Source organism: Lineus longissimus, chromosome 5 (assembly GCF_910592395.1).
Source record: "Lineus longissimus chromosome 5, tnLinLong1.2, whole genome shotgun sequence".
Classification (NCBI taxonomy): domain Eukaryota; kingdom Metazoa; phylum Nemertea; class Pilidiophora; order Heteronemertea; family Lineidae; genus Lineus; species Lineus longissimus.
In genome coordinates this window covers 9,018,890-9,036,845 of record NC_088312.1, presented here as the reverse complement: position 1 = coordinate 9,036,845, position 17,956 = coordinate 9,018,890, and the positions used below count along the sequence as shown (strand labels likewise).

At 39.8% G+C, this 17,956-nt stretch overlaps 1 protein-coding gene across 3 annotated transcripts in view; it reads left to right on the top strand.

Moving 5' to 3' along the window:
• Window positions 1–4,330: 4,330 nt before the first annotated feature.
• Window positions 4,331–17,956, top strand: part of LOC135487497 (spondin-1-like) — a 101,467-nt gene continuing 87,841 nt past the window's right edge. For 2 of the 3 annotated variants that reach the window (XM_064771215.1, XM_064771216.1), the window contains exon 1: window positions 4,332–4,689. In XM_064771215.1, coding sequence (XP_064627285.1) covers window positions 4,482–4,689 — 208 coding nt within the window. In that variant the 5' untranslated portion in view covers window positions 4,332–4,481. Of the gene's footprint in view, window positions 4,690–17,956 lie in introns of all 3 variants that reach the window. The other variant, XM_064771214.1, reaches the window with a different exon arrangement.

Here is a 17,956-nt window from a genome sequence, read left to right as displayed (position 1 = left end):
CTTTTACTACCTTCATTATTTTTGATAAAAAGTTGTTTATAATCAGGCAATTATGATCAGGGTTTGAAGTGCATAGTGTGCATTGGGAAATGGGACCATTGCATAATATATTTTCACGAGGCATTCCATAACAATGCACTTTATAATACATGTAGTGGGTAGTTTAGAAAGACCCGGTAGTTTCTTGATCTGAAGTTTATAAGACAGGCAGTTAGTATGAAATGGGTTAAACTATTTCCATGTATGTGGCAGCCTTATTGTTTCGATTAAGTGTTATCAATCAGACGCAATAGGCTTTTAAAAAATTATTATATCAATATACAGCAACTTTCTATGTTTATTTTTTTTAATTTTTAATTTGTTTTAGGTTACTGCTGGTGTAAAACTGCCCCATTACTGGCCATATAGCGATGAAACTACACTTTGAATTAATTCCAATGTATTCGTCAACAGTGTTCTCATGGAGCAGTTCTTATTTGCATATATTTGGGCGATTTATGTAATTTATGCGTTCTCTGAGACTGAGGTGCAATATTCATATCTGGCGTTCTCTGAAACTGAGGTGCAATATTCGTATCTGGCATTCCATGTACAAATTAAAGGTTAGACATTGGAATTTAGTTCTGTCTTCCAATCACAGAGGGTGACTCCAACTAGCTGAGACCTCTGTTCTTGTCGACTGGAAAGTGTGATATATCATTTTCAAGGTAATTTTGTGCACGATCAGCCTATGCCAATGACTCAATATCTGTCTTTGACCCCAAGTGCCTACCTTTGCCAGAGAGGTCATATGTTCATTCCAGATTATGTTTGTCCCCTCTACCAGTATTATGATTGTTAAAGGTATGTGAATGGTCGATGTTGATGTAACTGGATTATCGCTGACAGAAAGTCTAGTCCAACTAGTCAAAATATTAATTCTTTTAACTGTCCATAACAGTGATGCATTTTTAGCTCACATGGGTGAGCTTATGTCGTCACGTCTTGTCCGTCGTCTGTCCGTACATCCTCCATCCGCCATCCGTACATCCGCCATTAGGGGCATGTTCGCTCACTATTGAGTCTAGAAAGTTGAAACTTTCATTTCATTTGAAATTTTATTGTAATTTGTGCATGAAGTAATAAATATTTATGAAGATGATATGAATTGATTTTTCTTATCTACATGTAATGTGTAAATGGTCAGAAAGAACATTACTCTGACTGTAGACAGGAGCTAGGGGGTCTAATTGGACATCTTCAGGTGACTAATATACATAGCAGGTGAACTGGGTTTCGTCTTTAATTCAGATTCAGATATATATATATGGATTGCCTTTTGCACATAGAATTGAAGTGCGATTTTGGTATTGACCAACAATAAACTGCTTGTCAGAGATGGCGTGTGGTCAAAGAGGAATTTTGCTTGCACTTTCTCCACAATCATTGCCAGAGACATACAGATTGTGACTTGGCACAATTATGACAGAGGCAGGGATTGTGCCTTCATTTGCTCAATCATGTCCAGAGACAGATTGTGTTGGCATTGACCCAATCATGACCAGACACAGATTTTGCCAATGGTACCATGACCAGACACAGATTGTAAGCTACATTACTGCAGTCATGAGCAGAGATGGATTTTACCTACATTGTCACAGTCATCTCCAGAGACATATTTTGCTTGCATTGACACAATCATGACCAGAGACAGATTGTGCTTGCATTGACCCAATTATGACCAGTGACAGATTGTGCCTTCATTGACACAATCATGACCAGAGACAGATTGTGCCTTCATTGACACAATCATGACCAGACACAGATTGTGCCTTCATTGACACAATCATGACCAGAGACAGATTGTGCCTTCATTGACACAATCATGACCAGAGACAGATTGTGCCTTCATTGACACAATTATGACCAGTGACAGATTGTGCCTTCATTGACACAATCATGACCAGAGACAGATTGTGCCTTCATTGACACAATCATGACCAGAGACAGATTGTGCTTGCATTGACCCAATTATGACCAGTGACAGATTGTGCCTTCATGGACACAATCATGACCAGAGACAGATTGTGCCTTCATTGACACAATCATGACCAGAGACAGATTGTGCCTTCATTGACACAATCATGACCAGAGACAGATTGTGCTTGCATTGACCCAATTATGACCAGTGACAGATTGTGCCTTCATTGACACAATCATGACCAGAGACAGATTGTGCCTTCATTGACACAATTATGACCAGAGAAAGATTGTGCCTTCATTGACACAATCATGTCCTGAAACAGATTGTGCCTTCATTGACACAATCATGTCCTGAAACAGATTGTGCCTTCATTGACACAATCATGACCAGAGACAGATTGTGCTTGCATTGACACAATCATGACCAGAGACAGATTGCGCCTTCATGGACACAATCATGACCAGAGACAGATTGTGCTTGCATTGACACAATCATGACCAGAGACAGATTGCGCCTTCATGGACACAATCATGACCAGAGACAGATTGTGCTTGCATTGACACAATCATGACCAGAGTCAGATTGCGCCTTCATTGACACAATCATGACCAGAGACAGATTGTGCTTGCATTGACCCAATTATGACCAGTGACAGATTGTGCCTTCATGGACACAATCATGACCAGAGACAGATTGTGCCTTCATTGACACAATCATGACCAGAGACAGATTGTGCCTTCATTTACCCAATCATGACCAGAGACAGATTGTGCCTTCATTGACACAATCATGACCAGAGACAGATTGTGCTTGCATTGACCCAATTATGACCAGTGACAGATTGTGCCTTCATGGACACAATCATGACCAGAGACAGATTGTGCCTTCATTGACACAATCATGACCAGAGACAGATTGTGCCTTCATTGACACAATCATGACCGGAGACAGATTGTGCTTGGATTGACCCAATTATGACCAGTGACAGATTGTGCCTTCATTGACACAATCTTGACCAGAGACAGATTGCGCCTTCATTGACACAATCATGACCAGAGACAGATTGTGCCTTCATTGACACAATCATGACCAGAGGCAGATTGTGCTTGCATTGACACAATCATGACCAGAGTCAGATTGCGCCATGACCAGAGACAGATTGTGCTTGCATTGACTCATTCATGACCCGAGACAGATTGTGCCTTCATTGACACAATCATGACCAGAGACAGATTGTGCCTTCATTGACACAATCATTACCAGACACAGATTGCGCCTTCACTGACACAATCATGACAAAAGACAGATTGCGCCTTCATTGACACAATCATGACCAGAGACAGATTGTGCCTTCATTGACACAATCATGACCAGAGACAGATTGTGCCTTCATTGACACAATCATGACCAGAGACAGATTGTGCCTTCATTGACACAATCATGTCCTGAAACAGATTGTGCCTTCATTGACACAATCATGACCAGAGACAGATTGCACCTTCACTGACACAATCATAACCAGACACAGATTGTGCCTTCATTGACACAATCATGACCAGAGACAGATTGTGCCTTCATTGACACAATCATGTCTTGAAACAGATTGTGCCTTCATTGACACAATCATTACCAGACACAGATTGCGCCTTCACTGACACAATCATGACAAAAGACAGATTGCGCCTTCATTGACACAATCATGACCAGAGACAGATTGTGCCTTCATTGACACAATCATGTCCTGAAACAGATTGTGCCTTCATTGACACAATCATGACCAGAGACAGATTGCACCTTCACTGACACAATCATAACCAGACACAGATTGTGCCTTCATTTATACAATCATGACCAGACACAGATTGTGCCTTCATGGACACAATCATGACCAGAGACAGATTGTGCCTTCATTTACCCAATCATGACCAGAGACAGATTGTGCCTTTATTTACCCAATCATGACCAGAGACAGATTGCGCCTTCATTGACACAATCATGACCAGAGACAGATTGTGCCTTCATTGACACAATCATGACAGAGAGAGAGAGAGAGATGTCTGCATTGCCACAATCATGACCAGAGACAGACTTCTGGCCTCAATCTTCAGACAGATTGTGCTTGCATTGCCAGAGACAGATATTAGTCTCCCTGAGCATTTCTGTCCGTCTTTCAAGACAGATTGTGCCACACCGGCCAGAACATGAGTATGTCCTAAAGATATGATATCATCCTAATGCTTAGGCGAACGACTAATCACGCTGGCATGACTGGCTGTGGAGATACCTCAGTTTAACGACTGGTTGCCGTGTGGCACTGCGATCGTTGCCTGAATTATCAGTAGATGTGACATCACACTATCTCACGATGACGTATGAATTGGCGCGCTGAGGTCCCCTTAGTACGAACACAATATGCTTGTAACAGTCATGACGAGCACGTGCTGAGCTTATTGGCTACTGGATAACAGCGCATAAACTTTCTATAGGATTTAGTTTTCTTTGGATAACCCCATCCATCATGGTCACCATGAGTTGGCAGGCTGCTCTCGTTTTGACTGTGGTAGTTTGTAGCAAGTTTCGCACGGTGCTTTTGAATCCTGATTGCGACAGGAAGCCCTGGCCTTCTGTGACCACTGCAAGAAGGCTCCCTGGAGATAATGGATTCGCTATCAAAATACTCGGCCGTCCAGCCCCGGAAAAATACATCCCAGGACAAGTTTATACAAGTAAGTTATCTTGTCAATCATAATTTCTCACCATCTGTTCCCATAGTTCTTACCATGTGACAAAGCAATCATTCATATGGTTATAGAGAGGACTTGGGACGTTCTGCCTTGGCCCTTCATGTATACAGTAGAACCTCTCTATTAAGGACACCCTCAGGATTGACAAGTGCTGTCCTTAATAGAGAGGTGTCCGGATTAGGGAGGTCAAATTGAATGGAAACAACCAATTTGGGACCAAAACTAGTGTCCTTAATAGAGAGGTTGTCCTCAATAGAGAGGTATCCGCTAAGGGAGGTTCCACTGTATGCATTTTCTTATTGCTTGCACATCCCCTTCTTTTTCGTAACCAAGGCCTTCAGGCTGGTATCTAACATGTTAGGCCTAGTTAGTATTAAAGGAGTATTTGTGTTTCTGCCACGGACATATGCTGCATATCTCAAACCCTCATGCTGTCATGCCCCTGTATAATATTCTCAAAGCAATAGCAAGTCTTAGATGCAGGCTTTGCTTAAAGGGGATAGGCCTTTCTTCAAGGAAGACCTACTGTTATCAGTTTCATAATGTATTGTGCTCTCTGCAGTATTAAAAGACAGGCCTTTTTCAATGCAACCAGCCACTAGTCGGGAATTGAATACCTTGATACCCTAAATGAACCAAAGACATCTGCACAAACTTGATATTGCAGGTGGATATTGGCCTATCCCCTTTTTAATAAGATGCTTCTTTGAAACTAACTTGACATACAAGATTGATCATTGTCTTCTGACAAATTAACCCCCCCCCCATCACACCTGAAGAGTTTTGTAAAGAAATATCTAGAAATACAGTAGCACCTCTCTAGTAAGGTCACCCTTGGGGCTGACAAGTGCTGTCCTTTGTAGAGAGGTGTCCAGATCACAGAGGTTTTGTTTGTAATGTGATTTATTCAAAAATAGAAGTATACAATGAAGAGTTACACTAGGGCTGAAGCAATGCATTAATAGCCCTAGGTCTAATGAATGTAATCAACCAATTTGGGTCCAAAACTAGTGTTCTTAAAAGAGATGGTGTCCTTAATAGAGAGTTGTCCAATAAGGGGGAGGTTCCACTGTGATGAACCTATATCATTGGGTTAAAACTATTTCACCAACATCTGATACTAAAGGTGCCTCATGACATGTCATATTTGTCAAGGCTTATGGTGTCAAGGAATTAGCCCATAATCTGTGGTTATCTTGGTATATCAGGACCAGCACTAGGATATGACATGGAATTTGCTTAATCCAGAGTTATGGGGCATGAGAAGAATATGGACACCTGGATTTGTGACAGTATAATCAGGATCAGGATACAAAGTGATTGTTCTGATTGACCCTTGATATCATAAGTGGTTGATTTTTGTTTCTCAAATATCCTGGCAAATATTATGAATAATTGTTCAGAACAAAATAACTGTTTGTGCCATAAACTCATAGAGGTGAAAAGTGCAAGTAAATAGCTTTCATGATATTTATATTTGTATTGTAGTGTCTTTTTAGTCTCAGTTGGGGCTTCCATTAAACATCAGAGAACCACTTTGGAACCCTGTGGTAATCTTGCCAATACTCCTTCTGAAACTTTCTGGTCTTATTTTGGGTTGAGACTGAAAATCAGAGAACCACTTTGGAACCCTGTGGCAAGCTTGCCAATACTTCTTCTGGAACTTTCTAGTCTCAATTGGGGCTTTGGGGCAATTGGGTCAATTGGGGCTGAGACATGATGTAATGCGACAAGGCATGGTATGGCATGGCAAGGCAAGGCACGGCATGGCATGACATGGCATGGCACGGCAAGGCATGGCATGACATGACATACCAGGTAGAGGAAAACCTGTTTGGGACTTGGACAGGAATGCAAAGGAAGCAAACTGGAGAGCCAGAAGATAACTCACAGATGTTTAAAATATTTGAATAATCCAATAACCTGTCAAAGAGACTGATGGCCCAAGAACATGTTGGTCTGTGAAGATCGAAATTGAAATAATATTGGAACCATGCCTCGAGCTGATCAATCAAGAAAACATCGGCCATTTTGATCGCTTACAATGAAATGCAATATCATCAATCTTTTTTATGTGCGGAACATGATTTGAGAATCACACCTGTAAGTGGTAAAAATCACTTGTGGAATACCCAAGTCATGTAACAGGTGGAGGCAAGATGAAAAGCTTCCTTAAATCATCAGATTTTGTGGGTACACATTTATTTCAACATGGACATTCAGATGAGCTTTTTTTCTTGGGAAAATACTTGTTTCTTAGCAGTTCCAGAAAATTGTATTTTCTTTCTCATGGGTTTTGTCTGATATTAGAGGAATTTCTCATGGTCTGACATAGGATGTTGTTAGAATTGATAAAAAGCTGTTCATAGCACCCGTATTCATGTTGCTTGAATAAATTATTCTGCTATTTGTAACATATTTCTTTACAAAAAATGCTAATTTTCTGGGCATCTTGGTTGGCCTAATGCAGGTGTTTATAGCATGTCTCTTGATGCCCTCCCAGGACATTGAAGGATTGACACCAATTGAAAATGAGCATATCCGCCAACTTTTAGCATCAGGAAAATGTCAGTTTGCAGTATTCTCATACAAGTGTGATAGTTTCGATTTAGTCTAAGATAGGAGAAACCCCTGTTGGCGACTTTGTGTAACTTAATCTGACCTACCTGGCTCCTGCCTTTAGAGCCCTTTAACTTATTTGCTCTAATGCAACATATTAAAATCCATTCTGAAGTCTTGCTCCACGACCTGACAATTGCTGGCCAGTTTCCCAATATTCTCTCTCTTGACATAGCAACATTTCATTACACTCTCCCTGTACTGGTCGTAAGCTAACCCATGTAGCTGCTGTAGGTCTTGGCTCCGTCAATTAAGCTATCAGAGCACTGAGGAAGACTCCTTGACTGGGTGAGAAGATCTTGAGCGAATGGTTTACTGCAGCAGAACCCACCATCAGACATGTTAGAGTAGAGATTAATAAGCGAAATACATGTGAGGCAGAATATGTTTGCATACTGTATTTTTGTGCAAAAAGTCCAAGGTGATGTTGCATCGTTTTCAAGGAGAATGCAGTAACAATATGTTACCAAAATCAAGAGAAATTTCTTTGGTAAATGTCTAGATGTTGCCTCAAGTTCAAGTTTGACACTCTTTGCTTGAATTGCTAAAAGAGATATTCTGGAGAATTCAGGGGCAGTATATACCTGGAGAAAATCAATCAATCAATCAATCAATATTAACGTATTTAAGGTGCCAGACTCCACAAAATGTGATCAACGACACCTTACATATTGTAGCGAGCAATGAGGTAGGATTTCAGATGCCCTACGAAGACAGGGGTGTTAATGATTTGTCTTAAATTGAGTGGTAATTTGTTACACAACCTGGGTGCAATACAAGAAAAAGCCTTGTCTCCATAAGTCACCAGCCTACCTCTTGGCTGCACCAAAAGCAAACCATCAGAAGATCGTAAAACAAAAAGGGGTAAGGTTGGTAAGGGTTTTTTCTGTTACACCCAGATTCGGCTGCCAACCTGGTTAAAACTGAGATGATGTCTAAATTTGTGAAAATGTGGTTACTGCACTTGGCCAAATGAATTGTGGTGTGGAGAACACTAGGTATAATGAAGATGATGATGATGATGATGATGCAACGAGATGGCAAAATTTAGTGGAAATCTCAAACTGTCCCCCTAAACGTTCCCTGAAGCAGAAACTTCTGCGCGCAGGTGAACTTTCCATTTCCGAGTTTCAATTTGCTTAACTCCAGCCAATCATCGAAACAAATGTTGCAGTGATCACCGTGAGCCCTTAAATCAGTGAATTTGATTCAAATTTGATTGAATCATTTAGAGGTATACCCAGTAGAGGAAATTAGTCTCTTCCTGAGACTGCAAAACCTGATATAACTGTGATACCGCAGACCGTACCCAATTTAATTTCTTATTGAACACTTTAAAAACTTTTTAGGGTAAATTCAGCTTTTCCTGGTTCTAATGCAACAGCGTTTGAGTATAGTTTAAGGTAATGGAACCTATGCTATGTGAACCTCCGAAACAGTATCTGAACAAGTCGTTTTATTTTTCTTTGAAACTCTGTCGGGGGAAATTAGCCTTTTCCTGGCTGTAATATGATGGACGGTTAAGTAAAAGGAACACTGTTGGGTTTGATACCTCAGAACTGTGAACAACTAATTAAAAGTTGTAGTTGGCGAACAGTTGGGGAAATTAGCCATTTAGCAAATTGGGCCATTGGAACATTCTTCCGGTCCGTATAGCAGGGTCTTCTTATGACGTGCTGGTATGCATGCTAGTTTAACAAGGAAGTGTATCCCCTTTTTCACCTCGCCGCCTACGGTATGTGGTGATTACCTTGTGGCCTACCTGACAACCAATTCCAAATCATAAACCGCAAAGAAGAAGTCGGACCAATCTAACACCAGAGCTGACAGTCGGCAGCTGGAAATTCCGCGTGTTGAGCCGTACGGTTTTGAATACTCCGCTTATTACGTGAGATGTCAATAGCTCTCATATTGCCGGAAAGCGTGATATTTACATTGCGTTCAGCATTGGCTTGTTGGCTTTTCATGTTGTCACATTCTGTGTGAGAATTTGGGTGCTTAGGCAATTACAAAATTTCTCGAATATCTAATAAATGTTCAATAGATTGAATTACTATTTCAACTTTTCTCACTATTTTGTGTTGACCGATTTTGCCGTAAGGACGAGTAATTCTCATGAAGTCTTTGTAACATCTGAAGTTATTGAGTATTGGGAAATAGTCGGAATTTGCACTTGCATAAAAATGTAAAGTTACAAAACTAGGAAATTTACTATGTACACTTTAGCCATAAAGTAACTGATTCAGTTCATATAGCCTTTCTCCCAGACTAAGCATTTTAAAACATAACCTTTTGTAGCAGCACATGTGAAGAATAAGTGAAATGATTTCACCATATAACTTTGAAACTCTCTCAGCGTCAAAATTGCTTGACTATTTCATATTTCCTGCAGACCAAGCATTCCATTCCTTTCTTGTCGATTTCCTGTGAAAGGCGCTTGGGGCCAAACTCTGTATAATGTCCATTTATTTGTCATTCATCTTAGCTGTGTCCCCTGCGGCACATAAAGGCTGTCGTCACGATTGACCAGAATCAATATGTCACGGAGAGACTGGAAATGGGAAAATGGGGAAGAAAGTCAGAAAATCATTGGGTAGGAGGGATGAATTTGGTCATTTGGACCGCCGAGTCCAGTGGTTGTGGTCTGGGTACTGGGGTGGTCGTGTTACTGGGGGCCTTGTAATGGTAATTAGAGAAGAAATCATTCAGGACCGGCGATTCTTGGTCATCATAGTGGGGTGGTCGCGTTACCGAGGTGGTCGCCGACCGGGGTTCCACTTTAGTGAATTTCTCCATCTGCTTCCACCTTGTTTTAGTAGGATGTTTTTAATGACAAAATCGAGTCTAAAGCACATTTTAAAAAATACTTGTGTTCTTTGAAGCAGAAACTGGTCGATCAATCCACAAAGCAAAGCGATTAACATGAGTGGCTCTGCTGATAGCTGCAGCAGTTACTCTGCCAGATTGCCTCGATAAAAATGTGTCCCTGGGGGAAGTGATTGTCGGCAGGATTGGCCCTAGCTGGGCCAGTCTGGCTATGGCTTCAGGGTGAATCATCGAAAGGTTATGGCTATTTTACAACCAGTTACTCATGCCACAATTTGGAGAGTTTTTAAGAAGCGCTGACTGGGCTCAAAGCTTTTTGAAGAGCAGAGATTTCCAGGGTCAGAGACGAGTCTTAGTTTCCAAACACTGCAAGCTGAGAATAGACAGGCCTTTCTTTCTTACCCTGGAAACATAGCCCTGCCACTTTCCTTCAATCTAAGGTATCTATTGATGACAAGCATTCGAAATTGACAGAGATTCCGAACACAGATGGTGAAGAAGAAGAAGAAATTGACATAGAATCTTTGAAATGGTAGAATGGTGGATCTAAATCTGACTCACAAGTTTGTGAGACAATTTTTCAAACTCTTAATTCAATTTCAAATGGAGACTGAAATCCTGCCTTACCACTTCTCGTCCCCGCATCTAAAACAAAGATTTTTTCACCTGATCCACCCTGGACCGCTTAAGACTGGTATTCGATCCAGCAACAAATTACCAATCTAGAGTTTCCCCTCATTTTCTGCGAGACTGAAAGACTCCAAGCGTATTGTGTTACGTTCGATCGTGTGATGCTGGATTCCCAGGAGGGCGAAATGATTCATGAAGATTTGAGGCGGTTTAACAGGGAAATCCTTAAGTAAACTGAAACATGGCGTAGGATTTCATTTTAATTTCAACACTAGTTTTTATAAGCGGAAGCTGATGAAAAATCTAAGGTGCAAGTTTCGATAATTGCAATGTTAAGACTGTTTGCAAGTCATGCATTTTTATGATTTGTTTGCAATTGAGTTAGAAATGCAGGATTTTCTGAGTGAATCCTATTGTATTACACAGGTTTTCCATTTGGGTATGGCCTTGGGTTGTAGGGATTCCAAATATAAGCTCATATAAAGCCGTTCAGTGACTAGTGTCTCGTGATTCTGGTTTCCTTCTACAAAGTATCACAAATCACCAAATATCATTTTTACGTGAAAGATTCCAAGTTGCATTCAACGCTCTCAATTCAATATTTAAAAATTCTCTCAGATGCAATGTTCATCCTGAAGTGGCACTAACGTGGCATTTCCTTTTGTTATCTACAAGCCGTTCTGGTAATTTCTCTTTCATAACGGAAGTTAGCTGAGTATGGGAAGTGCTTGATTCAAGGATGATACCGTTTGAAATTCGAATTGTGTCATTGATAGTTGATAAGCAGACATCCTGTCTCCTTTAGATGACTGATCACTGTGACTTATCTGGTTGAGCTTTAACTCTGGTCCTCAGTTTTAAATGTCAGCCGGCTCACCAGATGAAGTGTCACAGAGGCCCCTGGATACATCAGAGTCAAATCAAATTCCTGAAAACAATGGCCTATTGATAATGTTTTGAGGGATAATATTAGGTTGATTACTCAAAAGGAATATAAACACTGAGATATCATCTAGAGATCCACAGACTTTTGAAATTTTTTTTACTCTTTTCTCTCGAGATAACATATTTTTCTCTCCCTGAAACCAAAATAAGAGCCCTATCCTTGCCAAGTACCAAGACGCACTTGTTTATCATGCAACGTGCCGAAGCAACAGCCCAGTATGTCATTCTGTCCATATCATGCTCCTTCAGATTGGAAACAGTCATTAGGAAGAGCTGAACCAGCCATTGGAATATGATGGAGAATCCCTTTATCATCAAGACCCCTCCAGCTTGACAGAACATATCATTGAGTAGGCCGTAAACGACACAGACAGATACTCTCCTGGTGCTTGGTGATAGATGTTTGGAGCATTTTAATATCATCCTGACAGCACCGAGTTGGGTCTTCCACTCTCACTTCCTCTTACCTACTCTAAAAGAAATGTGCCCAGTGTTTCCTTAGAACTTATTTATTGTAGTCACAACAGTGCTAAAAGGACGTTTGTTGAAGAAAATTTTCCAGTTCTACAAAAAAGACACTGTTAAAGGTATTGGTTTCAGAACTTCAAAGAATGTTGTGTTGCATTCTTAGGTCATTGGAATCTGCTCTGATGGTCATTGACCCCTGCTCTTTGTGAGATTGTTGGACTTCTGTAACACGCCTTTTGTCATTCACAGCACTGTGAATTGCAGTCACTTGAGGCTATGACAAAACAGAATTATCCAGAAGGTCTCTTGAGAACCTGTCATGAAGAGTCTGAGGGGTTATGCTCTGCAATTTTTTGGCATTGTCACAAATTTTGCGATATATGAGTGTCATAGGTGCACAAATTCTGGTATCAGTATTTAACATAGGTATGAATCCTTGCATGAAAACGACACTACAAGATGGTACTTGTTTATTGACAAAGACTTCCAAGTAACATGAGAATAGTGCCTGGATGTTGGCGATAGTACAAAGTATTATTGTAGTTTACCTTCAGTGTTACATAGACAAGGACGGAAGGAAGCCCATATATATGATGACGTTCGTTAGAAACCTTTGTAATACGCCTGACCAGATTGCTAGAGTACCACCTCAGTTCGTTCTGTGAGATGTGATCCTAGCACCTTTGAGTCATGGCTTTGGCCACGTTACTTGCAGGAAATGCAAGCAGCTACTTATAGCTTGTATGCAAAGAAGATAAGCTAAGCTGTAGTTTCATTCCTGTTAACTGAATGGACAATTTAAAATGTCAATATCCACTGTTAGTATAAATGAAACCAGATATCTATATCATATTCTCCTTCTTGAGATTTAAAGTAGGTTTGTTGTCAATAATTTTTTCGAAGTGCTTCTTGTGTCCTTGAATCTTATATGGGTGTAGATTGCTTTTAATACTCGCATCTTGTCACAGGTCTGACAGTATTTCAAGCTTATTTTCCACTAAGCATTTCCGGTACATCTGTCATTTGTCAGTATAAGCTAGCCTCATTTGTCCGCAAACCTTTATACTTTCCGTTCGTCCTTGAGAAGAAAGGTATAATATAAGTATACACATGTATAATCAAGGTAAGATGGTACAATAACTATTATAGGCTGCTACAATTATAGCCCATACAGTTTAAAAACAGTTGGCAGTACCCCCTATGGCTATAAGTTTACCACCTAATCTCAAACATTCGAAATGATGTATGAATTTTGATGTAAGGGAACTTGGAGTGGATGTGAGTGCAGCTTCTGGTTCATGCCTATTATGGCCCCAGCAAAGTTGTAAATCATCAAGCTATAGAGGTGCTTCGGTACTTGAAGCAATTTTGAGAACAAACTCAACGTAACCTAAAATGAGTGTTTTTTTTCTAATTGCGGAAACTTCTCTTCCTGAGATATGGATAATTATCACTGCAAAAGGAAGGGGAGTTCAATTGTCAGTCAGATGCTTTAAAAACCTTTGGAACTTCAGACAAATGTGTGTCAACAACTGTCTTCCCTGTCTCCTTAGGAGAATTCCCAAACAGGATAAATCGATTGCCCAGCAGGCTGACCTAATCACCCCAAACCATCTGCCCCTCCCCTCCTCCTCAGTATATTCTCTACAGTCACAGTATTATCACCTTTGAACACCTGCCACCCTGGGATATTCTGATACAGTCAGGGCTGCAAGCTTGTTCAGTATAAGGGAAACGCTCTTTCAAATCAGGCACCAATTGCCAAACACACATTGTTGTTTCAACTTGAAAGCAAGTGTCTTTGGAGTCAGGTTTGAAGAATCATATAACAAAATCTATGAAACCAAAAGAAAACATTACCTGGTCACTCAAGGTTCTTTAGTTCATTTGATCCTTTGTTGGAGTCCTTTAAGATAAGTGGTAGTATCTCTCCATCTCTGAGGGACTCTTCTGACTCAAGTCTTAAGAACTGCCCAGTTTCAGAAAGCCGCCTCCAGGTGAATCATTGGGTCCCTTGTTGTCATCAGTGTGAATATTATCACCGCCTGCCACCTGTGGAGCCTGCCTGCGCTGACACATCACTGATGTGCCTTGTTTGAAGCAGGATTAACAGAAAAGCCAGAAACAGGACAATTTTTGCCAGTGTTTCTGTGATTGAGGCAGAATCTCACCCACGATAAGGCAGTTTTGTCCTGTTTTGGTTAGATAATGTTGAAGGAATGACAGGTAAAGGTACCTTGGGACATGACGTCACTGTGGCTGCCTTTGTGAGGTAAAGAACCTTGACAAAATCTCAACAGTTGTAATTTACTGATAAAGATTCTGTGTGAATAAACTATCGTGAGATAGGATGAGAATTCACTGTCTTTGTTGGTTGAAATTGGAAACCTGAGCATTTCTCCTTTTTCAGCCGATACCATTTAAATACAGTCATTCGAGAGCAGCTGAACAACTCTTTAAGGTGGTTACTGGGGTGAAGTGCCCAGACCACATTGACACTGATCATCAAATAGTTTCCAGGTCATGGATATCATTCCTGCACTGTCACCCATCTTGTTCGCATTGGGCAGTGTCTCTGATTGTTCTCCATAAATCCTTATTAATCATAGACGCACTTAAAAAGCCTGGAGATGCTTATTCTTGCCATCAACCAATTTAGCCGGACAGATATTGATACTTTCGTGCAAGCTTTTATTGTGTGTTGTATGATCTATACGAGCGATGATAGACACGGTACATTAATTTATCTATATACTGCCTTGGTAACAAACCAACTGTTAGTAGATAGTGGATGATATATCGTGTTGGCACTTTTATCACATATTTGGTTAACCCCCGCCCTCATGATGTTAAAACACACATAGGCATGATGTAAATAATCAAACACAATGTTGGAACAAACGTACCTTAGATCAAAGCAGCAATTGTATTGTTCAGTTTAAAAACTAACTATGCCAAGTCACCGATTATTTCTGTGGTTCATCATTAGTTTCCAAATTGCAGCAGTTTCAATACATTAGGCGTTTTTTCCTGTTTGATTGTACCTGTGAGATTCCGGCCATGACTTTCCATCAACTCAAACGGCAAACTGATGGTTTGGTGATGTCCATTACCACGGGAATACCATGGACAGATGGTGGTTTGGATCGGTGAGAGCGGGCGGCTAATGGTAAAAGCATCATAAACCATGAGAAAAGAAACCATTAGGAGGCAAACTTTAAATTCCTGATGTTGGGCTACGTGACTGCTTTAAAGATGGTGTCATTTTGACTGAAACTTACATTAAGTGTTGAATGACATGTATGTTGGCTTATCGGCTTGTGTTTTATTCAACTCCCATAGAGTCATTTGCCCTGCCGTGACCAGATTCCTAGATATAGCCCTGTTACATCTGTTAACAAAATGACAATTGGCTTTTTAGCTCACCTCTGGGGAGCTTATACAATACCGTGGCGTCTGTCGTCAGTCGGCGTCCGTCGTCGTCCGTTAGCGGAGCACGTTTTGTCACCGCTAGGGCTAGATGGCTAAAACTTGGTGTGATGTTAGCTTTGGGCAATATGCCCAGACGTATTTAGATATTTAGAAGACTAAATGGTTAATTAGCATTGATATCGATATTTCGGTTTAGTGTCAATCAGATCATGTATCTATCATTACGTTCAAAAATGTTCAGCATCTTAACGTCGCTCGTATTCGCAATGAAAATCCATCCAAAAATGACACAAAATGATATATTGTTATAATTGATATCTATTAATGTTAGAACCAAAAAAACACTGCCAATGTAGTTGTTGATGTCGTACATATGCTGCACGCAAAAATCAGCTCAAAATTCCAACCCCTTCATGGTTTTTCAAACTTTTGGTAAATTTTTGCAAAATTCTGTCATCAAAATCAAAAAGGGGCCTTGGATCCAGGGCCCATATGACCATCCATGAGTGTGAATGTATAGGACTGAAAAGCCTGTAAGACCTGGGTACAAGGTATTTTTAAAGTGGTCTGCATCGGCAAGCAGTGCGTAATATAATGCTGAAAATGCGGGATATTGATGATAGATACATAATCTGATAGATGTTAAAGAGAAATTTTTATATCAAGGCTGGTTTGGCAGTAATATTCTAAATATCACGAAAATGATATTCCCTCTCAATCAACTAGATGCTGATGTTTTCACCCCAAATCTTGGTTCAGTACTCAGACTGACATTATCTTCCATGTCATCAAGAAAATTTTCCCAAAATGATGATATTTTGAGAACATGACCAAGTTTTCATTTCTATGATATTTGGAAGAATAAATGGTTAATTAGCACTGATATCGATATTTTGCTTTAGCATCAATCAGATTATGCATCTAACATTACGTTCCAAAATTTTCAGCATTTTAACGTTGCTCGTGTTTGCCCTGAAAATCCATCCAAAAATGACACAAAATGATATATTGTTATAATTGATATCTAAACATGTCAGAACCAATAAAACACTGCCAATGTAGTTGTTTATGTCGTACAGGTGCTGCATGCAAAAATCAGCTCAAAATTCCAACCGCTTCATGGTTTTTCAAACTTTTGGTAAATTTTTGCAAAATTCTGTCCTCAAAATCAAAAAGAGGCCTTGGATCCAGGGCCCATATGACCATCAATGAACATGAATGTATAGGACTGAAAAGCCTGTAAGACCTGGGTACAAGGTATTTTTAAAGTGGTCTGCATCCGCAAACTGTGGGTGATATAAAGCTGAAAATGCGGGATATCGATGATAGATACATAATCTGATAGATGTTAAAGCGAAATTTTTATATCATTGCTAGTTTGGCAGTAATATTCTAAATATCACGAAAACGATTTTCCCTCTCAATCAACTAGACTTTGATGTTTTCACCCCAAATCTTGGTTCAGTACATAGACTCACATTGTCTTCCATGTCATCAAGAAAATTTTCACAAAATGATGATATTTTGAGAACATGACCAAGTTTTCATTTCGTGATATTTTGAAGAATAAATGGTTAATTAGCACTGATATCAATATTTTGCTTTAGCATCAATCAGATTATGCATCTATCATTACGTTCCAAAATTTTCAGCATTTTAACGTCGCTCGTTTTTGCCCTGAAAATCCATCCAAAAATTACACAAAATGATATATTGTTGTAATTGATATCTATACATGTCAGAACCAAAAAAACACTGGCAATGTAGTTGTTGATGTCGTACAGATGCTGCATGCAAAAATCAGCTCAAAATTCCAACCACTTCATGGTTTTTCAAACTTTTGGTAAATTTTTGCAAAATTCTGTCATCAAAATCAAAAAGAGGCCTTGGATCCAGGGCCCATATGACCATCCATGAGCATGAATGTATAGGACTGAAAAGCCTGTAAGACCTGGGTACAAGGCATTTTTAAAGTGGTCTGCATCCGCAAACTGTGCGTGATATAAAACTGAAAATGCGGGATATCGATAATAGATACATAATCTGATAGATGTTAAAGCGAAATTTTTATATTAATGCTAGTTTGGCAGTACTTCTTCAAAATATCACGAAAATGATATTCCCTCTAAATCAACTAGACTTTGATGTTTTCACCCCAAATCTTGGTTCAGTACTCAGACTGACATTGTCTTCCATGTCATCAAGAACATTTTCAAAAAATATGATGATATTTTGAGAACATCATCAAGTTGTCATTTCGTGATATTTAGAAGAATAAATGGTTAATTAGCATTGATATCGATATTTCGCTTAAGCATCAATCAGATTA